This window comes from Astatotilapia calliptera, chromosome 4, assembly GCF_964374335.1.
Source record: "Astatotilapia calliptera chromosome 4, fAstCal68.1, whole genome shotgun sequence".
Lineage (NCBI taxonomy): Eukaryota > Metazoa > Chordata > Actinopteri > Cichliformes > Cichlidae > Astatotilapia > Astatotilapia calliptera.
Window position 1 is genome coordinate 27,080,914 of NC_137425.1, and position 27,014 is coordinate 27,107,927.

Below are 27,014 nucleotides of genomic sequence, written 5' to 3' on the forward strand. Positions count from 1 at the left end.
GAGTTACAGAAAACGCTGCACCTGACTCTTCTCTTCCATCTCTCTCCTGGCGCTTCTGAAAGAGTGGCGAGCAAGTCTGCGCCTTTCTTGTGCTCTGTATGGCTGTTTATTGCAGCTGCATGGCACCTGCACCACGCGGGGAGAGGCACTGATTGAAAATCAGTTTGGCTGCACAGTTAGCAACAGGCTTATGCACACAGTGATATGCTCAAGCACAGGAATGTGTTCAGTGCAATCATAGACTCTTTGTTTGGGGGTGTCTTGGTAGCAAAATTATTTACAAAGGTGAGTTGAGAGCTATGCAGTTATCTTTGTCCTTGTGTGCACAATACGACTGATAAATGCATATTGAGATAACAATAGCTGAAAAGAGTGATTGTTCTTGTATTTGTTGCTGAGGGTAACATGTAACCTGAGAGTGACATCCCGTTCTTAATCCATAGGGTTTAATGTGATGTCGTTCCACCCTTTGCAGCTACAACAGCTTCACTTCTTCTGTTTATGGGAAATTGAGGTCAGACTGATGATAAGAGACTTGCAGTCTCCGCTCTAATTCATCCCAAAGGTGTTCTTTTGAGTTGAGGTCAGGATTCTGTGCAGGCCAGTCAAGTCCTTCTTGCTCATCATCTTTATGTACCTTGCTTCGTGCATTGTTGCGCAGTCATGTTGGAACAGGAAGGGGCCATCGTCAAACTGTTCCCACAAAGTTGGTAGAATGAAATGATTTAATTAACTTACTAATCTGATCGGCAGATGGAGGAGTATTATTTATCGCTCCAGAGAACCTGTCTCCACTGCATCTGACGTCTTGTATTGGACTTGGTGATGTAAAGATGTCACAAACCTTTGGGAGATTATATAAATATATCACACAACTGTAAATTTCAGTTTAACACTGGAAGAAAAATCACAGCTTATTTTGTGTCTGATGTGGTTTTGACAGTTTGCATATTTGGAGGGGAAGGTATCACCAGAACGAATGTATGATTGGCACAGGTGGACGCTCAATGCTGTGAACGAGGTGCGCAATGATTTGGTTCTGTCCTGTAACTCTTTGCTGCTGAGTACAGATTTTTCAGGTCCTCATTAACACCAGCATTTTGATGGAAGGGAGCAGAAGTGAACTGAATGTAGAGCGTCAGGGGAATGAGGAACCCGATGGACAAAATACAAACAGGCAAGTTAGCTTTATTTCTTTTTACACAATGAAAACATCTCGTGCGTGTTGTTTCTCAGCAGTGCAAATACAGAGCGAAACAACAGATACTGAGACTCAGACACACCTGACGTGTGTTGTCTTTTTAATGCTGCAGATCAGTTATAACAAACTGTAACAGTTTGTAACAATGTAGCTCTCCTGTGAGTCAAATCTGCAATAAACCTGAGAAGAAATTTGATTGCCTTTATATTAAGAACACATTGATTCTCCTTTTTGGGGCTGCTTCCAATCACATGGTCTGGACTGATCCCCGTGTCCTACACAGGGACGGATGCATCAATCTTAAGTTGATACATCTATCGTCCATGTGAAGGTTCAAAGATTACAAAAAAGTGCTATTTGAATGAGAAAATGAGGCTTGTAGAAAGAAAGTGCTTTGAGTATGAACGGAGTAGAAAGTCAGTTTTAGATCGACCTTGGGTTGATCTAAAATACCATGTTATTCCAATTTTTGTGTATTATTTTTATTTATTATGTCAGTGCGCCCCAATCACATCCCATGAACAGCTCAGTGTGTATTAGTAAAGAATCCACATTCACCTCCTAAGAAATCCCAACATTTGCTCATAGAAAAGATAACACAGCGTGATTGAGACTGAGCAGGACCAGTAAATGTGATTGGCAAACAACAACACTACACCGTAATGCATGAGTGGACAAAAGCAATGCTCCCAGCTCAAACGTGACTATATAAATGACTTATAAATGAGGCTCTGAGACAGAGGAAGCAATCTATTCATTCATCAGCACACGAAAAGAGGGAAATAAACAGCCTAGACGAGAGAACAGCTACGCTCATGCATCCCTTTAGGGTGCAAAACTCAAATAAATATTTATTTGCCTTAAAATAACCGGATTACATATAAATTTGTTACATAAGTATGACATAAAAGGCTTTTTTTGATGAGTTGGTCAAATTCACCTGACTAGCATACATTCAGTTCATACCAAGCATATCTCAATTTAATGATTAATTATTCAAATGCAGTAAATAAACATTTTATTTTATATATTTCATTTGCATTTTACCCAAAATGATTGCCTTGTGTTTTTCGAGGGCAAAGAATCTTTCTTTTTTCTTTTCTTTTTTACGACACAAACCAGCATTTGTCATACCAGTACACCTGACTCTACTTTGGTGTGCTGGTAGGCACAGCGAGAGGACACCAGCTCGTCTCTGCTGCTTCCAGCTCTGAGCTCTGAGATCTCGCGGCTGTGAAACACAGTGTCACTGTGTTCACTGTGTGGGCATGCTTTGCTCTGTCTCGAGCCAATAAACCTGGCCTGGAACAGGTGCGCCAGCCGGCTCTGCAGGAACTCTAGCTGGTGCTTGAAACACACCCGCCTACGCACACTGCCATTAAATATAAGCTTTAAAAGCATCATAGGTGTCATAATGCAGGGGTACAGTACAATATCTTTTCTGTATTATTAATATTATTATTGTTATTATTATAATTATTACTGATTTATTGCACAGGGCTGTATTGTAGTTTTAGTTTAGTCTTTATGGGGCTTTACTATAGCTTTAGTTGTGCCTAATTAGTGTGTCTAATAATCAGTGTTAGTTTTTTTGGTTCCTAGACTGAATTCCTAGACATCTCTGGCAGTTGGGTTTAACCAGAGGACATGGAGTTAAGCATCTGTTGTGCTAGAATTTCTCTACGTGAGTCTGTGAATCCCTACCCTGGCATGGATATCTCAATAGGACATGAGGAGAAGACAAAACAAAACAAAATTTCCTTCAATCATTAAAAAAAAAAATCTATCTTTGTATTACCTGTGCCTGAGCTCCGTTGATCATCAGGTAATAAAGCTTGCTGAGGATGCTCTGCTGCAGCTGATCCCAGGAAATAGACCGGTCCTCCCTCATGAGGAACGGAGGCCCGAACCTAAAACCAGCACAGAGGAAATTAGTGTCACAGGAGCTAAAAGATGATGAATTCAAAATGGCAACACCACCACTCAGCCATCCCATATTACCCCTTACTGACTCACCGCCTTCTTATCCTATTGTAATGTAAATAATTATTTATCATCATTATCAGTATTAGAGCAGAATTCTCATTACAGCCCATCTACAGAAGGGAGATAAGAAATGGAAAAGACCCTGTGACATGACAGATCACATGACGCATTTTTTATAATACTCATTTAATTGAGGTCAACCCGCTATTGTATGTATTAGATTTATTAGCATACACGTCCATAAAGAGACAAAATAAGAAGCAGATACACATCAGAATTGTAATGAATGAAAGAAAAGCTCTGGTGCATGTTTAAAGACACTGTGTTTTTTCATTTGCACATTTTTGCAGACACTGAAGCAAAACAGTAGATTTTAACATATTGTGCCAGTGAAAGCTGGGTGAGGCCGTAGCTTCCTGCAACCCCTGAATTGGATGAGCAGTTAAGAAAATAGATGAATGGATTTCTTAAAATAATCTGCAAAGTTCTCCACTCGACTCCAAACCTAAAAAAAAATCAAAAACAGTGCCTCATTCAAATGTGTCCAAATTTACCTGCACTGCTTCCAAAACACCAGCTAATTTTAGATGGCTTTGCAGGATTACCATTGAACTTGTGCCTGAGCCATGTGTGCTAAATTCCCTTCACTTTGTCAAAACAGTCACTCTTTAGCTTGAATTTTATTTTGGGTGAGAAAGCAAAGTCACAAGGAGGCAGATCAGGCAAGTAGGCATTGGTCAGTGGGTTAAGAGTATGCCAGCACACTATCTGCCATCATCTACAACATGCATGCCCCTCTCCTGACGTGCTGTCTGCAGGCCTTTATGATGTGGACTCTTTCATTGGAAGCTGCTTTTCTGTTATTGCCAGCAGTATGAAATGTAATTGTCTTGCTCTATGGTTTGTGACAGATAGCCTTACCTTCAGAGATCCCAGTTTATTATTTCTTTCACACAATATTTTGGAAGTTTCATGAAAGAAATGTGAGAGTTGGGGTCATACAGAAATATCTATTATCTACTGATAGGTCTATATTTTATACTTGAGCCGACAGGTGTAAGAATTGGCATCTACAGGCAAAATGCAAAAGAACCAAATTGCTAATAGAAGTAACACCTTTGGGTTTCCACACATAAAAATATCCCATCACAGTTCCAAGTTTTCACACTGGTGCTCAGAAATGTGTCTGTGATGCTCGACTAAAAAGAGTGAAACAACTATGTGACTCCAATGTCATTTTCTTGGCGCTGCACAGTCCTCCAGCTGTCATCTGATGAGAACGAGATAGGTGGGTGGGCTGAGCAATGGCAGAGAGGCGTTTGAAGGAGAAACGGAGAGGCCGACCCTTATAGATTTGAGCGGACTTTCTCTCAGTCGCGTTGGCGAGCTCACCTATATTGATCTCTCTGGACTCTGTCACAGTGTCTAATGGATCTCTGTGTATAGCGCCAGATGTCAGAGTCCTCGGTCGTTTGATTTGAAACTCATCTCACTGAGTCACAGAGTGAAATGTGAGCCTTTTCTGTGACAGGGAGATAATCTGACCTTGAAGTGGTTCCCTAGAGGAAGGCTATGTATAAAACAAGTTTATCAAAGTTGATTAGGTTTAAAGGACAAGTGGCTACTTCCTGGATTCATTATTTCTATATATACAAAAAAATATATATAAAATAAAGAAAGGAAACATTTTAAATTCTAAAGTATGAGCCTGCATCTTATAGCATGGACAAACTGACAACACTGGCAAATGTAACATCCAATGGCAAGACACTTCCATGAGCTTAGAATTCCATTTTTCTAGTACCTCGGATAAAACAGGGCGGATGAATGTTCAGCTTAAAGTGTAACCTCACAACATTAGGTTGTCCACCACTTGATGGCAGGACACCAATGGACTGTATGCATTCACTTGTTAAATCTATGATAGTGTATGGAATTAAAGCTGCTTAGCTTGCCCAAAGATGCTCCTGCATCTGCAAGCTGCTTTGCAACCCGCCACCATCTCACACCTACAACTGATTTAGGCCTGGTACCCTAACATGCATGTCACTGGGAGGAAGCTGGAGAACCCACATAGACATAAGGAGAGGGTGCAAACGCCACACATAAAGGCCCCGTGTCACTAGTGGGTTTGACCTCAGGAGCTTCTTGATTTCATGCGATCATCCTAAATGACTGGAGATGGAAATATCAGTGTTTTTAGACTACAGTGGCCATGAATAAGCTACGTATGACCTGGCAAGGAGCAAATGTTGTTGAGCGAATAAAGTTAAAGTTGAGAGATGAAGTAGATGAACTCTGATACTTAAGGAAGTCATCTTCCAAACTCTTCCCATGGAGAGTATCACTCTTACTGGGACCCCAGGCACGCTCCCACACAGCGATCATTTGACAGGTCTGCTGCTTAGGTGTGATGTCTAAGCTATTACAGAACAATTGCTGTCAGAGAGGATGTTACAGTGAGCAGCCCATTGATGTAATTACCTAACCGCCTGCTGGCCGGCTCCTGCAGCGTTGCACACCAGCAGCAGAATCTTGACGGGGGCACCTTGGTTGAGGAACTCTGATGATAACGTCCCAGATGGGGGTAACCTCTGACCCTCAGGACCTGTTGCGTATGGGGATGATGGTAGGCTGTGATGGTACCCTGGAAGAGGATGGGGAACACAAGTCTGAGAAGTAGAGCGTGCTCAAAAGAGGAAAGAGGCACTAAAATGAGTCAGCTTTTAACAACTTTGCATTTACAGCACCAAATATTTCACGTTGCTCTTGAAAGGAAGCTGAACTGATTCCATGTGCCGAGAATGTGTTCACGAAACTTAACACCTCTACTGGGGAGTAAGGAGGAGAATTGAGATATATAAAGTGGCGAGACAGCAACTTTCTATTTGGGGAACAGTGATTCAGAGGGGAGAACAGATGGACCAATGGCTGCCTGCACTCTCAGCAGGAGGTATTATCTGATACAGCTTCTGTTCCACATCCCGTCCTGGTGGGGTGCCAAGAAGCGCCACTTCTCGCTCGGTCCCCTCGTGTCTGTACCAACACACAGAGGAGTGTGACCGAATGAGGGAAAAGCGGAGACTATAAGATTCCTGCTTGATGTGACGTCAGTGGAGCTGCTTTCTCATCACACAGCTGACAACCTTCAGGCTTGGCACATAAGTAGGTGATTCAGAAGTTCACGGCAATAAATCACATGTTAAATTACTTGCAGACGGTATTGATTGACCACAGCGGCTGTGTTCCCATACAACAATGTTTCATTAAACAATGCTGTTTACACCTAACACATGATTCATCAATGACAAAGCAAATGTCATGTTACTGAGACTGTTGTAAAGCAGCAAGCCTGTGCTGAAACGTGCCTCCTCTTACACATTTAATTCAACTCGGTTCAGTTTAATTCAGTTTTATTCACGTAATGCCAAATCACAACAGCAGTCACCTGAAGGCACTTTATTTTGTAAAATAAATTAATGCATTAATGCAGAGAAAACCTCAACAATCAGATGAGCCACTATGAACAAGCACTTGGTGACAATGGGAAGGAAAAACTCCCTTTTGACAGGAAGAAACCTTCAGGAGAACCAGACACAGGGAGGGGAAGCCACCGCCCTGGTTGGAGGAGAGGGGAAGAAGACTGGAAAACACACACACATATAGTTGAATGGTGAGGGCATTAAGCTGTGCACTGTATGAAGGACAAGATCTCTTCAAAATGAGTCGAACCACCACAGCTTAAATATTAAACTTCTGATTGCAGTGTCTTGACCTTGCGATTGAGCGCAATAAATATGCACAGCTTTTGATTTCCTAATGTTGCCCTAATCAAGCAAGCGGGTGATAAAACTTGCTCACTAGGAGCTTTCCATTTACATGAGGGTTGACCTCAGGGGAATGATTTATGGGTGAAAATCTCCTTTTAGATCCCCCATGAAACATGAAATTCATAAGCCATATTCTGGCTTGTCTCACTAAGATTTATGCAGGGGTGCTTGGGAGGAGACCTACCTGTCATTTGTCATTAAATCTGTTTTTTACATTAAGCTGTCAAAAACTGAACTGTTTCTAGGCTTTTTTTTTTAAAGCTCCTGTTGCTGCTCTCATTATTTTTTAAACCTTGTTTCCAGGATGAATAACAGTTCAGTGTGTGTCTATTTGACTGTTTTCATTCATGTAACCCGAACTTGTCTATTGCCACAGGCATTCTATAAAAAGGCAATTACAGTGCAGCCATGAGACATTTATAACACACAAATGTGCACCACACTAAACCACAAACCTGTTGATCCTGACCTTTTATCCTGAAAAAGCCTCTAACTAATTCTAAGAAACCGCAGGAGGCCGGCAAACTCTTCCTTCCCCTGCACTCTCAGGCTTCTTTCACTGTCAAACAGATGAAGAGGTTGAGCCTCACTAAACACAGCCAGACTATGAGAACCCATAATTAAACACCTCTACGCCTAATGGGATATACTCTACCCACAGCAACAGCTATCCCTCCTTTCCATTAGCAGTCTGCACAGTCGTGTCTTTGAACAGGAAAGGCAGTCAGACGTGAACTTCAGTCAGGTAACAGATGCACATTTACAGCTTTGAATTTGTAGTAAAATATTACATAACAAGTATGTATTAATGACAAAAAAATTAAGCACTGAAAATATGATGCATAAGGAGGAAGATTGTCTGTGAAAGCTGTCAAAGCGCGATTTCAGACCTGCTTGGTACTGTTGTGTGTCTCAGTGAACTGATGTCATTTAGGCGTAACCTTATCTTCCACAGTGATTTATTGTCACATTTAACAGATTTAATCATATAAACAAAACAGTGAAAGGCAGTGGTTTGGCTGGACAGATGTTACTCATAACGAATGCTCCATTCATTATTGGGAAACCTAATAACACCACCAAATATTTGATTTGAGCTAAACTGTTTGTTCAACAAGACTGTAGGTCTTGTTGAACAAACAGGGTTACAAACAAACGATATTCCTATCGTTACAACGCTGTTTCAGTTACTAACAAGAAAATGCGGTCGTGTTACTATTTTTCAACAAACAGCCGGTTGAAGCCATTGACTGTACAAAAGTTGTTTTCTACAGTCAATGGTTGAAGCTGTGTTCAGCTTACCGCATCTTATATCAGTTGCACGGAAGTAGCTATAAGTAATCTGGACGCTACAGCTTTAAGGGGCTGCGCGCGCTCCCGCGGACGGCAATCACTAGGGGTGCAACAATACTCGTATCGATATTGAACCGTTCGATACAGTGCTTTCGGTTCGGTACGCATATGTATTGAACAATACAAAATTTTTAATTTGTATTGTTTTTAATTTGTATTGTTTTTTAATACAAAATTTTTTTAACATAAATTTTTTTTTAATGTGATACCCCTGCTGCTGTCAGACCTGCAGGTATCAGGCTGTGATGTTCTCCTTTATAGTGGACAGAAATTATTTTTTTGGAGTGGCACAAATAATTTGTTTGGCTTCTGATTGAATGCAGAACACCTGATGGTTATGTTAATAGTCAAGGTAAAAGATAAATGGATACAAATAACTTTGTTGTTTGCAAAACTTGTGCATATGATTTTAAAATTCACAATTTATATTTGTATTTAAGGTTATGAAATATGATTCAATGAACATGTTTGTGGTTGTTACAGTAAAAATATCACTTTTTCTACTCGGATTTTATGTTTTTTTTTTGTCTGATTTTAGATCAATTAAAATGGCCAATTATACCCTGGACCCCAGAGGGTTAAACATATATTTTTTTAAAGTAACGCAATAGTTACTTTTCAAGTAATTAATTACTTTTAGAATCTGGTAACTCAGTTACTAACTCAGTTACTTTTTTGAAGAAGTAACTAGTAACTATAATTAATTACTTTTTCAAAGAAACTTGCCCAACACTACCTTAGCATCTTGAGGCAACTATTTTGATTTGGCGCTGATCAATAAAACAATATTAAAAAGGATTTTAGTTAAAACCACTAATATCAACAAACATGTGGTACAACGGTCGAGTGGTTGAGGAAAAAAATCAATAAAGCATACTATTGTGACGTTTTGGATGGTAATGCCCTATTGATATAGGGACACCAAATAAATCATACTCTGGGAATGCTGTGAACAAGTTGGCTCATCTCACGCACCACCATCCTGAGATAAAATTAACCTTGTGTTAGCTTTATATTAAATTGACTCAACCCCCCCAAAAACCATCCAACACTGGACACACTTAGCTTTGCAAACCTACCTCCTATTTATAGCCTGCATGGTTCGTTGGCATTGTGACTGGGCAAGCAAGGCAGGCAGTGCTTGTCCAATAATATCCAAAACAGACATGAATTAAAACCAAAGTAAAAGCAATCTCATCTTAAACTGATAGTCTTCTGTAATGTTAACTTTTTTTTATTACCTGTTTGCAAAATCCTGTGAACTGCTGCCATGTTGTGGCTACATTTGGCTAGTTGGACAGGCAATGATAATAGAACAGGTAAGTCGAACAGCTTCAGACCACAAAAGTTCTTCCATATTTGCATCTCTAAGAAATCACTTGACAAAATGTAAAGTTGCTGTTTTGCCAATAAACCACCATTACATCCTTATTAACATCCACCTGTAGATATTTACAACTAACCATGACACAGTGCTCAAGTGCTTTTTTACTAATAAGATATTTTAAAATACTTTTTTTTTGAGCTCATTAAAAGCAGCTTATTTAGTGATACACACTCCTCACAGGACTACAAACGAATAATAGAATAAGAAGCTACATTTGGTTGTTCATTTAATCAAAGTGATCGCCACAGCGGGTAGCTCTGAATGCATTAATGTAGAGTTAACAGAACATAAAGTACTTTAAAAAAGCTCAGCCTTTAACATCTGCACCATTAAAATCAATCCATTTAACACTTGTTCTAGAAAATAATTACTTTACTTTGGGTACTTCATGTACAATGTTCCAAATATACATTTTTATGTCTAATAAGGTGTGATATTGGTACATTTTTTTAAAGGAACAATTCTAATTCAGCTAACATAAAACATTCTGTTTATAACCATAGAAGTAATATTTTTTGCCAATTATTCAGCCTAGAAAGAGTGCAGAAAGGTGAAGATGTCCAGGTAGAGTGCACTAAGATGCACAAGGATGTTGGCTAATATAAAGAAATACAAGACAAGCAGCAGAAAATCAACATAAGGTACACTGTGGACCAAGAAAATACGCTGGGGGGTGGTGGTGTGTTCATCAGCTCTTCCGTAAAACACTACATGCCGCTGTCATGACTAGATCTGAAAGTCTACATGTTTTGAAAGCAGAAATTGTTAGAAAACTGATACCTTGGCAGATTTCACACTAGATCCTCTAAGTTTTTAGGATGTGCAGATTAAGAAAGCTCACATGATGATGTTAAATCAGTCTTTGCTTTAAAATGATGAGACAGTAAACGGTAAAGAAAATGTTCAAACAGACTACAGTATGGGAGATGATGTCATCTTACTGAAACTTGGCAATAAATGAAAAAAGGCAGAAACTGTTCTATGTTTGTAACAAAAAGAAAAACGCGTGAGATGGATATATAACCGCGGAAGCCAAATATCTGTTTCCAAGTATTCTCTGGCAGGCGCTCCTTTATTCAAGTCTAACCCCTGGCAATAATCTTCCTGACAATGATATTGTGCTCATTATTTCTTGTCAGAGCACCATCAGATCTCAAACAGGAAAGACTCCTCTTCACTTAAATGTGTCAAGATTACATTTTTAATGTAAATCCAACCTAGTTGTTTACCAGTACATTAAAGAATCTCAACATTAAGACATCAATTTAAGTGAGACTGAAATGAATGAAAGAAAGTATTCCAATAAATAAATCCTAATTAATAAAAGATGGTCATAATTCTGTCATCCAGCATGAACATGTGAATCATAGGATGCAATGACGTATTTAGTATACAGGGCAGGTGATAAGCATCATGCGGGAATATGATGCAAGAGATTAATTTTAAGACTGCAGCAGCGATGGTGAGAGTTCTGAGTGGAAAGGTCACATCGTCATGGGTTTGACTTTGGTTTAATCCACAGCACACAATTTTTTCATTCATCACAGCTCTTTAGTGAGCACCTCATGCTGTCTCTAACAGCATTTCACATCTGCTGGATATAACGCTAACTTATGAGTAGCTGTTACCATGATGTTCACTACATGAAAAAGTAAATATTAGTCAATCAAAAAAGTGTGATAGGAGTAACAGGGACCACACATCAGTGCAACTGCATCAGTGCAACTGAGGATTATAAAACATGGTTACATTTTTTGGGGGGTTTAACTGCACACCAGCTGTATTAGATCTGTTCTTAAAGTAAACGCTTCAGGGTAAAATCCACACGGGTCCATGCACCGTTCATGAGCACTGAGCGGAAAAATGTTTTTAATCAGACTCCTGGTGAGTGTTGGTTATCATATCATATAGTTAAACAACATAATTAGTTTTGTTTTCCTTTTACCGTTTATGAATAGTTAAATAAACTCATGGATCAGACCTGTTAGTGATTGCAGACTGTGCCAGATTGTGTAAAAGCATTAGAAATCACTGAAATCAGATAAAAGCAATAAAGTATTGTTTATTTAAATATAACACTATAGCACTAAAATAGCACAAAAATAAAAATAGCTCATACTTTGCTCATAACTTAATTTCATTTTTATTGCATTGGTAATAAGACAGAAAACATTTGTCTTCCTGGACTAAAATGAAATCAGAGATAAAATTTAACTGAGCAAAGTATCTTTACTTATGAATTGTGTACATAAGTAATTTAGACATAGAGGAGTGTACATATATATGTGGGGTATTTAATGAAAATCTGTAGATTAAACACTTCAAACAACTCATAACATGAGGTTATGCTAAAGACTCACCAGCCACTTTATTAGATACACTTGTTCAGCTGCTTGTTAATACAAATATATCCAGCGAGCATCATTTATCTGGGGGAAAATACCTATTTGGTAACAGCAAGAAGGAGAAGAAGAAGAAAGTGTGCAGAACAGCATGCGGCAGGTCGGCTGCAGCAGCAGAAGACCACACTGAGTGTTCCTCCTGTCAGCTAAGAGCAGGAATCTGAGGCTACGATTCTTAAAGGCTCACCAAAATTAGACAGCAGAAGATTGGAAAAATGAGTCAAGTCTTAAATTTCTGCTGCAGGGTCAGAATTTGGCATAAACAGCATAAAAGCACAGATTCATCCCGCCTTTCATACTAGCAAGAACTAGCAAAGTGTCTATGTAATGTGTTGCTGAGATGTCTACTAAAGCTAGCATGCTAACAAGCTAGTGACAGTAGCCTTGTATAATCAGGGGTGCACATAAGTGGTCCGCAGGTGCGCATGCGCTGTCAAAATAAAAGACGTGCACCAGATAAGAAGTTGCAACATGCGTTTGTGTACATATAAAATGCACTGTTTTGCCTGCTAAAGTGGGATTTTCACGGCATACTCTGCACCACATCTCTCATCATTTGTTTGAAGCCAGCTCATCTCCTCCAACCACTTTTCCGAGAATACGCGCTTCTTTTGTGGTTCAGACTCCTTCTGACATTTCTTTGGAGGTGGAGGAACACAAAAGTAATTGCTTAAAGGAGCTTGCTTCTTCGACATCCTTAAGAGTTCTAAACAAATGTCTGTCCTCCTCCAGAAAATCTTATGTACGCAAACGAGCGTTGCAACTTCTTATCTGGTGCGCGTCTTTTATTTTGACAGCGCATGTGCACCCGCGGACCATTTATGTGCACCCCTGTGTATAATATCCGTTTGCACCAATCAGGTTGGATGATAGGCAGTCATTGTATGAAACTCTGAATGCAAAGATGGATGAAGGCAGTCCTTCATCATCACTGAGTTAGTAGGCAACCACTGAAGAGAAAGTAAGATGGGAGAGCTAGAGTTTGTTTTTAGCCTAACACTTAATTTTCCTGCACACTGCGTACAACATCCTCTATCTGCCCGCTGCTTGCTGTTTCGTATCATTGACCCCTTTTAAAATAAAGTATTTTTATATTTCAGCGTTGAGTAGAGCAGAGCAAATAAAAACTTCTCTTCTGGTAGCCCTTTACACTGGGTTTTGCCAGTTTTTTTCCCTCTTAGAAAAGCTGGCTAAACAGAGACTGAGACATTACATAATATAATGCGAGATAATGTTTAGCAGAGGAGCTTTACTCAAATAACTTTATTATACCAAGGGGCCATTATTAGATGGATGCATCATTTAAAAGCAGGTTTTACTGTGACTGAGTGACACCATAATTGAAAAAAGAATTACTAGCATTTTGGAAAAATAAGCAAAATATCAATTTTCTTTCATATTCCAGCAGCCTGTGCAAATGGAAAAAACCTATTTCAATCAACGCGACTTCTACTGAGACTGTGTGTTTACTGGCACTACAGGTGCCTGACTACATCCTGTGCAAGCACAGACGGAGGGCCTAAGCTGCTCTGCTAACACACTCTTCATACTCTTCACAGCCTGTGCAGACATTGTGTAAGTCAGGCAGCAAACAAACACATATCTTGCAATTTCCTTAAAACATAATAATATCTTACGTCTATTTTCACGGGGCAAACATTTCTCAGTGAATGATGGGACAGTCTCATGTGGGCAGAAAAGTGCTGAACGTCGATGTTGACTCAGCCAGTGAGAACCAAGAGATTTAGTCTGGAGACCAGACAGACTGTCACGTGGACCTCGTTTTAGGCAGCACTGCTCTGTACGGTCACTGACCGACATAAATTAAAGCACTAAAAGTCACATTTTTTCAAGGACTCCTTCAGCGTTGACACGACTGGAACTTACAGCCCTGTAAGAGTGGACGACAGTGCAGAACCTATTTGTTTCCAACACAAATCAAAGAAACAAGGGGATACTGTGCACTAAAGGACTTCTGGGAACACATTTTACATCGCTAGCTGAGAAATAGATGAAATGAAGACATAAATCTGATAGCACAAGGGAGGCCTGCACGGGGGATGTAATTCACTGCACTCTTTGTAAAGTTATATAGCTGTTAATGTGCTCCCTGAGGACCCCCTACAGGAAGGTGCATTCCCTAATGGTTTCATTAAGCAAAGTAAATTCATAAGATGAGCTTGTTTGCTTACAGACTTGTGTGCACTTGCACATTAATGTGTATAAATATATCCATGCTGTACCACAAATTAGTTCTAATACTCAAAGACAGTGTGAGTGCTTTGTTGTGACTGAAAATAGCATGTTATATGTTTAAATCTAGATTAAAAACTGACTTGCTTCAGTCATACCTGAGATCCGTGCAGAGCCGCCTCTGATGTAGAGCGGGGGAGCCTGAAAGGCATAGATGACATCGTTTTCAGCTATGCTAGTCAGGTCATCTTCATCAAAGAAGGAGCGTTGGAAACCAATGGAGTAAACCTCTGTCAGGATCACCTGGAGACCAACATGCAAACACAAGTTGGTTCCTTGATGTACATCCTTTAACGTGGTGAAGGAAATGACTTTACTATTATTTACTTCATGTGTTGTAGCCAAGAGGAAATTCAAGCCAAAGGCGGAGTAAGAAAAGTACAATCACACCAGTTACAGTTGCTTTACTGTACCTGGTCTGGAGAAATTTTCCCCTCGTCAGCCACCAACCTCCTCAGGAAGGCCACAGAGCCAAACAGCGGCACAGCCAGCCCGACCCGGAGATAGCGCTGTCCTTTGGTGCTGAACACCAGAACCACACACAAGGGCCTGCCGCAGACAAAGACACACAATCAGGAACAGCGGGCAATGGGGTGGCTTCTATTTTGATTTCTGTGCCATTTCTACTGCAGCCTCCTCTACAGCCAAGAAGGGACAAAAGAAGACTTTCATGAATAAATCAATACATTTTAACATTAATAATAGATCATTAGGACTCAGTTTTATGTGTGCGAAATAATGGAATCTCTATTGCATTTTTAAAAACGGGGAGCACTCGGCTCTGACCTCTACAGAGGCAGCTTTGACATATGGTGCTGGGACATAATGGCTTCTCTGAATAACAGCTCACTGAGGAGGTACAAAAACTCTGTCAGGGACCTGTTTGAGTCTATGGCCTGTGGGCAAGAGCAATTATGTTTAAGAATTTAAGGCTGATGACAGATTTTTCTCTAATCACAAAAAAGATTAAAGCAAAAGAAATACAGCAAAATATTCACAATACAGATAAGGAACAGAAAAATCATCCAAAGAAATTGTAAGAAAGAAAACAAACTGTATACACAATTAAAATGAACACAAGTTGGTAGAGTTGTTCCATATAACGATATATATCGGATGACGATATAAAAACGTCTATGTTTCATTTTATACTATCGTTTGTTTCGTGGTGTCGCAAAAGATGCTAAGATTTTAACTCAAATTAATTAAAAAATAAATACATTTAAAAACGGAATCTAATAAGCAGTAAAATAAAATAAGAAAACATCATGGAAATTATAATTTGAAAGAATGGATGTTATGCATCCTGGGGAGACCCTGAGGATGCCCATGTGTGCAATAATTGTGATACCAAATACAACTTCAGTACTGCAGATCTCCAATTTGCTTAGCGTACAGTGAAATAACAGCTTCACCAATCTGCATGTCAGTCCACTGCCCAGATACTTTGAGCCTCTGAAAATAGGAGATTATATATGAAAATGTCTGTAATTCCTAAACTGTTAACACAATACCTTTATTAAACACCTCAAATTAAAGCTGAACGTCGACACTCCAGTGACAAAATTTCAAAAATGTGTCATAGTCCGAAAACCTATGGACCTAACTGTATATGGTCGCGCATAATTTTCATCTTTGTCTGCCTCCAGAATTATTCCGATGCAGTTTTTCTGTCACAACACACAAGTTAGTGTGAATTATTTATTTTGAACTGGACTTCATTAAGTTCTGGGACCACCAACTTTATGTGTTTGAGACCTCTAAGGGTCCTGCTGGCTTTATGTTTCCCAAGCATATCAAATATATTGTGGCAATAAGTAATTAAGTGATGTATAAACTAGCAGCACTTTGAAGCTTGCTCAATAACTGGTGCTAGCATCAAGTTCAACAACAGGACTTTTCTGGCTCTTGTTAGGTAAAAAAAAAGATTTTTTTTTATCTATTTGCAACTAGTGAGCTGGTGCATTTACTCCTGCTCTGCTGATTTGGACAGGAAATAGGAGACTTCAAACAAGCCACAGTCAAAGGGAGACTAATTTGTGCTAAAGACATTTCAGTATGAACAAAACCTAATTGCTATTAATGACTGCTGTACTGGGGACTGAAATGTGCTCTTCACTAACAGTTTTAATTTCTTTAAATAATATTCAATGTGATGGAGGTTTCTTCTTTGGTTCTGCTTGGTCATGGGGTGTCTTCTGTTTGTTGGGGTTTTCTCTCCACTTTATACCTTACAGTATAAAGTGCCTCGGGGCGACTGTTGTGATTTGGCACTATATGGATAAGACTGAATTGAGCTGAGCAAGCGTGGTGGCACAGTGGTTAGCACTGCTGCCCCACAATAAGAAGGTTCTGGCTTCAAAGACACCAGCTGGCATGGTATCGTCCTCTTTAGCAGAAATAACTACTAACTGTTGCATAACTGTCTGCCTCCTCTGAAATCAGCTGACTGAAAATCTTCACCACTTTTACATGTTAAGTTCATTTAGTTTCTAGATATTTGATGGTTTTCTTGATTTTTCAATATTTCCTGGGAATTCAAGTCTAGTTTCATAACTACATTTCTTCTTTCAAAGCAATTCCTTGGTGGACTTCTGTGGTGTTAAAATGCTTTAGTTTTTAAACTGATGTTCTTTTTGGATATCAAAGGATTTTCCCCCCAGCACGCTTTCAGGTATGTCAGATTTGGGCAATCTCTTTGTGATTGTAGATGCAGCTCTAAAAGTTACCTGTGGTCAAATGTTTTGATTCTGTTTGTTAAAATCTGACAATCTGACAATGGGCAGCAAGTCCTGGACAAACAGACATTAATATAAAACTTTGCTATGTGTGGATGATTTTTATTATAGCTGAATGATCTGTTTTAGGATAATTTACCAGTTTCATGTGTGACTCTCTGCCTGCAGGCCTTAGAGGTCACTCCCCAAAGATGTTCTAGTCACTGGCACCATTCTGAAATCTGTGCTTTTGAGTTTTCCAAGTTTTTCATTAAAATTATGTTTTATATTTTATAATTTTTTACCAGATGAGTTTATGTTTAGATATGTTAAAGAAAAAAATCCAAGTTTCATGAGATCTACTCGTATGTATAGTGTAAACAATAGCAAACAAGGACACGACCGCCAATGGATGGGTTTGGATCGTCAAGCCCAGCAAATGTTGGTTTGGTGACAAACAGTATGTGTTTATGGCTTACACACATGATCTGGGTGTGATTGTGCTGAACTTCTTCACACAGGGAAATATATAATGAATTCTTTAAAAGATAATCCATCTGTTTTCTCCTCTGTTTATTCCTTCTGATGTATTTTTTCTCTCAACCTATTTACTGCACACCAAAAACGACAGGTTGGAAACACAGCACTCTCAACCTGGCGCACCACGAGAAATCAGCTCTTAAAAAACATTTTCCTAAATTAGAAGAGAGGTAGGCTGAACTTTTAGGAACTATTTAAAAGAATGGATAATAAAAGGCAAATGTTTAGTGACAAATCTACACTCACAGGATGTGATGTTCATTTTCAGGTCTCAACAAACGCTGTCCATCAGACACATGTCTTCATGTTAAACCAGTTTATTCTGCAGTTTGGGAAATGCATATATATAAATATATTCATCTTCTTGCTGAAGGTGAAATGAAAAAATTGATAAAACTCCCATTTCTGTCCTTTTATTATGTAGCCAGGTTAATGCTTGGCTTTTGAAGTTTGGTATCAATCTGATACCAAATACAGATCCTGATACTTTTAACCTATAAAGGCAGCTTGTGTAGGGGAGAGCGGTGTGTCACGATTTATGAGATGAATTATCATCAATCTGCACATTCTGAACACATTTTAATGACCGCTAAATCTCTGTGATTTTTACTTTCCATATAATTGATAGCAACAAAACGCTGCTTTGAGCTTTTTGTGTATTTTGAAAGTGGGATTTTTGGAGACCTGGGTCGACTTCTGATGTGTAAGGCTATAAATAAAACAGACAAAAAGCCTCGGACATTATTCATTGTGCATATTTTAGGTACATTTTTGATTTCCCCCAAAATAATGCATTTAACAGAATTCAGTGGACTATATACTGAACTTAGAGGAAAGGAACAAAGTATTGATCCTGTCACCCTAGTATCAACGCGATACCAATACCAGCGTTGTAATTGATACTGTTTGGATATTTGGATCAATCCACCCACCTCTAGGCTTTAGCTAGCATGAAAGAACACAACTAGTCCGGTTCTTTAACAAAATCCAGCTTTCACGGATCATTAAAGCTTAAATTAAATTAGCACCTTATAGCTTGTTTGTTTTTAGCCACCATTAGGCAAAGTATGTTCCAGACTAAGGCTATGTCTACACTAATCCGGATAAATTTGAAAACAGTGTTTTCGTCTAAAAACGCTCCGCGTCCACAAGATCATTTTCAATCATTTACGAACAGTTGTTCAATTCTTACGTCACTGTATTGCACATGCATGAAATGTAAGACGATTTGACCTTTCTGTCTGCCATTTATTTACTTTCCAGATTTTGAAACATTGCTGCAAAATGTTGAGGAAAAGCACAGAGTTTTTTAAATGGACTGACAATGAGGTGGTGTACAAAGTTGCAAAAGCGAGTGAGAATTAAAGAATTTGAAGAAAAGCTACCTGGAGCATGTACAAACTGATATTAATCTTCAATAGGGCTGTCAAAATTTCAATCAATTGAGAGCAAACAAAAAAACTGCTGTAATGCCCTCCGCCATCTTAGTTTAATTGGTCACATGACTGCATCATATGATTAAAATGCGTCATCGTTTTCGAAAACCTCCGTTTTTTCGTAGTCCACACTGCGATGCAAAAACGTATTTTTCAAATGTATCCACTTTGGAGAGCATTTTCAAAAAGCTCAGGTCTCCTTGACCAAAAACACCATCTCAGTGTGGATGGAAGGCCAAAGCTAAGAGAAAAAGATGCGTTTTCAAACAAAAACGAATTAGTGTGGACATGGCCTTAGAAAAAGTCTGCCACGTAACACCCTTACAACTCTGAATTGCTAATTTTACATTTTAAAATGCCGTTTCTTGTACCCAAGTCTTAATGCTAAGCTAAGCTAACTGGCTCCTAGCTCTCGTTTTATACCAAACACACACACCCACACAAACACACATATAGTTTTACCAGCAGCAAGCCTATTTCCCCAAATTCTTAACTGTGCTCTCGGGTTTGGAAACACGTTGTGCTGTTTCCTGTGGATACTGGGAAACACTCCAGGCTCTGTAGCTCACCTACCTTATTACAACTCATACCAGCTGTCTAAGCAAGAGCTTCACTAAACTACTAACAGTCCACCTCCACAGGACAGGACATGAGAACAGGCAAGTTGTGGGAGACAAAATATTCCATGTTGTTTTTAGAAAACTATCAGCATTACGGTAAAGATCAAAAGCAAGCACCTGGAGTGTGTTGTAAGTGCTTAAGAGCCAGATTTTTATCCAACTGCTAAAGACAGGTGATAAAATAAAATAAAGGGTTAAGTGCTGGATCACTGTGTGTTGCCAGAACAGCTTTAGTGTTCCCTGGCACTGGTTCTCCAAAGTCTTTACTGGAGGGATAGGCACCATTCACCCAAAAGATATTCCCTCATTGGTTTATTGATGACGATGGTAGAGAGCACCATCTAACACGGTGGTTCAGACATCTGTGTTCACCTGGGTTGACCTGAGTGATTATGGCCAAAGTATATGATTCATATCATTTCATCCTGTAAGAGACCACTCCCACAACTCTGTTTTTGCCGCGACCCATCTTAATCCACGCCAGCAAAAACGTTGTGAAAGTCTCTTAACTTGAAAGTCTTGGTCACCTATTTGTAGATATGTACATGTGTTTTTGATAAGAAGGGGAAAAAAGCCTGATGCATAAATAGAGAGGCACTGGCTGAAAAAAGGAGGAATGGGTTACCCCTCCCTGAAAATGTCAGGATTTCCTGAACGGGCTCAGGGCCTCGTTAATCTAACGTGGAGGAGAAGTGGCTGTTTTCATGTAAATTTGAATAACACATTGTTTTAATGCGGAGAAGGTTTCCCACTAGCTTTTCCTTTCTGATACCAGGCCCTTCAGCTCCACAATGACCTGTGTTCCTACTGTATGTAATGCATGAACAAAGCTGGGTGTTGTACATCCTATTTTCTAATTGTGTCTCGATTTGTTTGGTGTTTTATTGCCTGAAGTTTCAAGAGCACCTATCATGCTTTTCCTTATTTTCCGTCACATACAGTATGTACTGTTACAGTAGTGGATTCACATATTAAACATGCACAAAGTTTCAAATAATGAGCTCTATGTATGCAAAAATAATCCCTATGTCACAATATCAGGTTCTCAATGTGGTCACAAAAATAGCAGTGTTTTGCAATATCTATATAAAATTACCAATATTGCTATTAGTCAAAGTCTTCTGTGATTTTATAACAAAATATTCACAGCTCAAAAAAAAGAGGAACACATTCAAAAATCATTAGATCTCAACATTTTCATGCACCAGGAGGAATCTTGGACCCACTGCACCAGGGTAGTGTCAAGAATTTCATCCTGATAACTAATGGCAGTCAGGGTGCTGTTGCTTAGTCGGTCTGTGAGTCCTTCCATGGATATACCATCACTGACCCACCACCTAACTGGTCGTGCTGAACAGTGTTATAGACAGCATAACATTCTCCACGGCTTCTCCAGACCCTTTCATGTCTGTCACATGTGCTCAGGGTGAACCTGCTCTCATCTATGAAAAGCACAGGGTGCCAGTAGTGCATCCGCCATCTCTGGTATTCTATGGCAAATGCAAATTTGGCTCGGCAAAACGGTGCTGGGCAGTGAGCACAAGGCCCCCTTGGGGATGTTGGTCCCTAATGTACCCTCTGCCTTATTCAGTTAGTTCTCAGATTATTTGGTCAGTGACATCCACATCAGTGTCCTGCTGGAGGTCATTCTGTGGCTCTGCCAGTGCTCATCCTATTCACAAAGAAGCAGATATCGATCCAGCTGTTGGGTTAAGGGCCTTCTATGGCTCTGTCCAGCTCTCCCAGAGTAGCTGGAATCTTCTTTATGCTTGAGACGGTGCAGGGGAACATAGCAAACTTTCTGGTAATGGCACTTATTAATGTGCCAACCTGGAGGAGTTGGACTGCCTTTGAAACCTCGGTAGGGTCCAGAAGTGACAACATTAGGCACCCTAGTCCAATGCAAAACTAGTGAAAACAGTCAGAAATAATGGGGAGGAAAGAAACTTTTTTTAACAGTGCTCACATGGAGGTGGCGGGTGCGTTGGCATTAAACCATACAAAAAGAAGAACTGCACAATTATTTACAATATAAGTTATTAATAAGTCCATTATCAGAACTTTTCTAGAGTGAATATCCTTTAAATGACTATCTCAGAAACAATCATCCACCTGTGAGCATAGAAGCCTGGCACATATGATGTTCAAAGCTTCTGTGAGGTGTAGCCAATCTGAAGAAAGTTAGCTTGAATGGAGATAAGCTAGCTTGTTTCAGACACAGGAAGAATTACAGAGCTCCATAAAACTGCAAATCATGCAAAGCTACTGTGGCAGAGCAAGAAAAATATGGAGATGAAGAATGAACATAACAATTTGACTTCAAAAGAAGTAACTATCAAACTATCAAGATTAACAATCAAAACATATGAATATTTATATAGATCACGTATTGTAAGATACCTGAACAGTGTAATGATCAGAGGTCCACATCATTATTGTGAATGAGTTTCTACTCGTCGTTCTGACTAGAAAAACCATATCAGATAATAGACAGAAGTCTTTTTTGAAAATAACAGCACTGCTCACCTGGTCTGGCGAAGAGGAATCGGTAATGAGATGCAGAGGAAAGGGTCAAAGGTGTTGCTCTGTTTCAGGCAGTGTGGGCATGTCAGTGAAGATCTGCGGGGACGAAAGAACACAGTCACATTAGTCTCGAAAAAACAGCTGCACTGACTTGACACGGGCTTCCAATTAATCTCAAAGTCCTCCTGATTAAGTCTGGCAGGAAAGGAGATGGCTTAATCTTGTTACACAAGTGAACACCACAGGAAAAGTGTTCACAGTGCTCCATTCAGACGCCTTGATCTGATTGTGAGAAAGGAAAAGATGAGTGATGTAACTGGTGGGAATGAGAGAGAGTCGAGGGATGGGGTGGGGGTTAGAGGTAGTTGAAGCAGCCCCCCTGGGATGATTGGCGCTATAAACGCAAAACAGCAAAAGCGGTTTCCACGCTGTTGCGTCACTTTCGCTGCTCATGTGATGCCATTAAAGGAGGCTCGAGCAAAGGAGGTAGGTGAATTTCCTAAGTTTCCTAAGTACGTCTGAATGCACAGAAAGGAGGGAGTGACTACAACAGCGATTTTTGTTCCTGTGGATGGCTTCACTTCTTTCAGTTAATCCCTCTTAATGTCATTGGAAGAAATAGCTTATTCTAGTGAGCTAATTGTCTCAACAATGAGTCAGGGAGCCCACAGAATTTAAAAGCAGGATTGCTGGAAGTGATTTTGTAAACCTCAACTCTCTGTAAACAGATCTAATTATGTGAATGTTCAATAAATTTATAAAAAAAAAAAAGCCGTACAGATTCAAAAACAGGCGTACTCATACACACTCTTCTGAAGTTACCAATAGAAGACTGAGCCTGCCCATGGTTTTTATGGTTTACAGATGAAATGAATAAAATAATATATTCGCACAATGAGCCATCTGTACCACCTGCAGTATTTGCTCTATGTGCTGAAATTCAGGCTGTGGTTTTGGTCAGTATGTAGACCAGATTCCTTCAGATTCCTTCCAGTCCAGTTAAAAATCCAAGTTGGAAACATTCCTCAGAGATTTTGATCCATGACATGATGGCATCACACAATTAAAACCAGGTTGAAATGATTTGGGGTTTGTGACAAACAGAAGAAGAGTACACTGTCGTCATAAAGGGTTGGACATAGTCTGCAACAATACTCAGGTAAGCTAACCTATTTAAAGGATATTTAGTTGGTACTAAGTGGCCCAAAGTGTGCCAAAAAATTTACAACACCATTACATGACCAGCAGCAGCCTGAGCTATTGATCAGGATGGATCCTTTCTTTCATATTGTTTACAATATACTTACATCAAATTCTGACCCTGTTATCCAAATCCTGCAACAGAAATCAAGACTCGGACCAGGCAGCATTTTTCCAATCCTATATTGTCTAATACTGGTGAGCCCATGCAAGCTGTAGCCCCAGGTTTCCTGTTCTTAGCTAACAGAAGTAGTCCTCTGCTGCTGTAGATACCAGGTTCAGCACTTTAAGGTTCAATATCCTGTGCATTCAGAGATGTACATACCTTAGTCATAATTAATTATTTGAATTTCTGTTGCATTCCTATCAGCTTGAAGCAGTCAGACTCTCCTCTGACTTTTCTCTAAAATACAACAACCATGTTCAAAACCACTCAAATCAACTTTTTTCCCCATCCTGATGCTAAGTTTAAACTTCAGCAGGTCTTCTTGTCCATGTCTGCATGCCTAAATGCACTGAGCTGCTGCCATGTGATTAGCTGATCAAACAATAATACATCATCACATCATATTATTTGCTCCTTATAAGATAAATTAAACATACTATATGTATAAAAATATATATTTATAAATATAAATGATAATGACCATCAGAATTTGTAACTTCCATGAACTGACCTCCTGTGCTCAATTCAATAGCTAATTAAAACCAACAGTTACAGCTGAGCTTCGCCTTTGGCTGCTGTTAGCTCAAAAGTTTAATTTCCAGACTAGCTAGAAAAATTATTTTAGTGTAAAAATTACTAAAAAGTTTCTCAGGAGCACCATTTGACTGTGTTAACATAAAAACGTGTGGTTATACTTTGCAGGTGTTTGGTATGGCTCTGTGTAACTGCTTAAGTGTGACGGACGGTTCTGCTGCAAACATCTGTTCAGCTGTAAACATATTCCCGAGGGTTTTCCTTTCCCGCCGGCACAGGAACCTCACACCACACCGGAAGCGTGCACAGCATGTTTCAATGGAACTATAGTGTTGATCAGTCATTACTCTAATTTATCTTTTCATTTGTATTACTTCAATATCAAAACAACAGAAATAAATCTGTTGAAATAGTGTGGAAAGCACCAGGCAGAACATTAACTAAGAGATTTGTGGGAAATACAGCTCATGCACAGCAATATGTAAGCGTAAGTAGAAGATCTGAAGTTCACATCATGTCTTGATTGAACTTAGGTCACGCTAACGACCTGTGAACCTTTTGCGACCTTAGCACACTCCATGAGAAAGACATAGATAAACTGACCAAATGTGTTTTCCTTACAGAAAGGCACCTGACAGACCCAGTGAGGGAGTAAAGGGAGGTGTGGGAGGCTGGTGAACAAAGCTCTATTCAAACAAGCCCAGCTGACATGGGCTCTTAGTGGATCTCTCCATTTTGGCAGAGTCGAATGGCTGCCCTACGGATGTCTTATTCTCGCCAGGAAACAGTGAGGGCAACCGCACTGCATGCATACAAATCACACTCAGCCTTAGCTAAAACATAGATGTGCCCAGCGCTGCTCTGAAACACTTAGAAAGAAAAAAGCAGCAAAGGAAGAGGTGATATTCTGGTGATGCTCTAATGGAGGAAGCGTGGAAAGGTTGAAAGGTATGTATCCCCTCATCTGTGATGCAGCCATGCTGAAGAGACTCTTGGCTTGATGCTTTCCTACAGCACAGAGCTTTGAACCTTCCTGAATAACACTTAATTTACTTATCTGCTTCCACTTCATTTTCTTTTCTAAGCAATTAGAAAGAAAACAACTTGGGTTGAAATGAAACGCGCTGGCACCTCATTTTTCTCACTAAGCCTCGTCGCTATCCTCCGCTGGGAGGTGGGGAGCAGTTTATTGACCACGTTAATGTTCTGAAATTGAAAAGGCATGAACCTTAATTTGTGTCTCATAATTCTCTAATTAAAAGTACAATTGAGACATAATAATACTAGAACGAGAGAGTAAGCGAGATCCCTCGGAAAAATTGGCGCCACAGTAAGACGAGCTCCACACTCCCACTGAAACTGCACCATATCTGTAATTTGAAACACTTGACTGACTGTCATTCAGCCTTCATGCGGTGCACACTGCTGGAAAGTCTTTTTTTTTTTTTACTAACTACAGCTACGGTAACTCACCCACATATAGTAAAAGATTACAATCTTTGATCTAATTTAGGCTTTACTTTATGTCAGGGTCCTGGGACTGGGCGACCCAGGATCCCTGAGCAGTTATGTATTATATTATTATTATTATTATATGTATTTTGGTATTGCTGCTGCTCTCCTCCATGATTGTAGATGTGTGTGTGTTTATGTCTGCGGGGATGCTTGGAGGATGGAGCTCAGCCACCTGCAGGCCTGAGGGGTGTGGCCCTGCGGAAGGACTGGCCACACCCGAAGCCACACACCTGCCGCTGATCAGGGCTCGTCGGGGGAGCTACTTAGGAGAGTCTTGGAGCTCCCACCGACGCGGGATCATTGCATGAGACTCCACGTTAGTCGTCCTGTTACTGAGTTAGTGTGTGTGTATGCCCGAGTTGTATGTGTCCTGACGGCTGCGTCTTTTGTTTCCCGCAGGAGGAGCGTGGAAGACACGGGAGCAGTGAGCACCGGGGGGTGCTGACACAGGAGCGGAGAGCACAGAAACACGGACTATTCACGGGGAGACACGACACGGGAGTCTGGGAAAACACGGGGATTTATTGTTACGTTGTTTGGATTGTCACCATTGTAAATAAACACTGTCTATACATAGAGCACCGCGCCTGGGTCCTCCTTCCCCACTCCTTCCACGGTGTGCCATGCCATACCGTGACACTTTATGTGGACCTATTATTTACATTTTCTGCCATATACATGCTGTTATAATATCAGATGCTCATATTCAACGTGGCCAAAGTTTACAGTGTACACCGATCACACATAACATTATGACCAGTGTTGGTCAAGTTACATGAAAAAAGTAATCAGTAACTAATTACCGATTACTTCCCCAAAAAAGTAATCCCGTTACTTTACTGATTACTTATTTTCAAAAGTAATTAGTTACTTAGTTACTTTTTAAAAACACGATTTAATACCTGAGTAGGTGATAAAGTGATAGATCTTTCAGCCCAATTCTACTTTTTCTGCATAATCCATCATACAAAATGTAATCAAATGGAAAAGTCTCTTTTTAAAACTTGTTTTATTAGTTTTAATCTTTTAACTTTATGCATCAAACAAAAATTAAATTATATGCACCATTCTCTGACTGGAAGAAATTTGTTTAACATTTAAACCTATTTTCTGCACATTCCAGCACATAAAATAAAATATTTTTTTGTGTTTACACTCAGTCTTCCAAATAGATGCAAGTGAAATACAGCAAAAAAATGTTGAGTGAAAATGTTGAGTGGCATAGGCTGAGGTTTACCCTGGTGCAGGTGTGCTGCAGCGGTCAGTGGAAGAATCTGCGAGTTTCTCTGAGTTTCCCATTACGTCGTAGCGCACTCGGTGCTTGCTCGGAAGTTAAGGGTTTTTTTTCGCT

General features: G+C 39.8%; 1 protein-coding gene and 1 long non-coding RNA gene across 3 annotated transcripts in view; one reads left to right on the forward strand and one right to left on the reverse strand.

The window, feature by feature from the left end:
- Window positions 1-27,014, reverse strand: part of usp43b (ubiquitin specific peptidase 43b) — a 91,807-nt gene that overhangs the window by 20,659 nt on the left and 44,134 nt on the right. The window contains exons 4-8 of the mRNA XM_026165771.2: window positions 22,252-22,344; window positions 14,826-14,961; window positions 14,511-14,655; window positions 5,672-5,834; window positions 3,000-3,111 (exon numbers count right to left, since the gene is read on the reverse strand). Of these exons, the coding sequence (XP_026021556.1) occupies window positions 3,000-3,111; window positions 5,672-5,834; window positions 14,511-14,655; window positions 14,826-14,961; window positions 22,252-22,344 (649 nt within the window). The remainder of the gene's footprint in view (window positions 1-2,999; window positions 3,112-5,671; window positions 5,835-14,510; window positions 14,656-14,825; window positions 14,962-22,251; window positions 22,345-27,014) is intronic.
- LOC145428353 (uncharacterized) lies at window positions 22,473-26,242 on the forward strand. 2 transcript variants are annotated; one of them, XR_013908641.1, is made up of 4 exons: window positions 22,473-22,734; window positions 23,359-23,407; window positions 24,772-25,979; window positions 26,063-26,242. It is a non-coding gene; the product is annotated as an uncharacterized LOC145428353 (long non-coding RNA). The 2 variants fall into 2 exon arrangements; XR_013908640.1 differs by lacking the exons at window positions 22,473-22,734; window positions 23,359-23,407 and having other exon boundaries at window positions 23,416-25,979.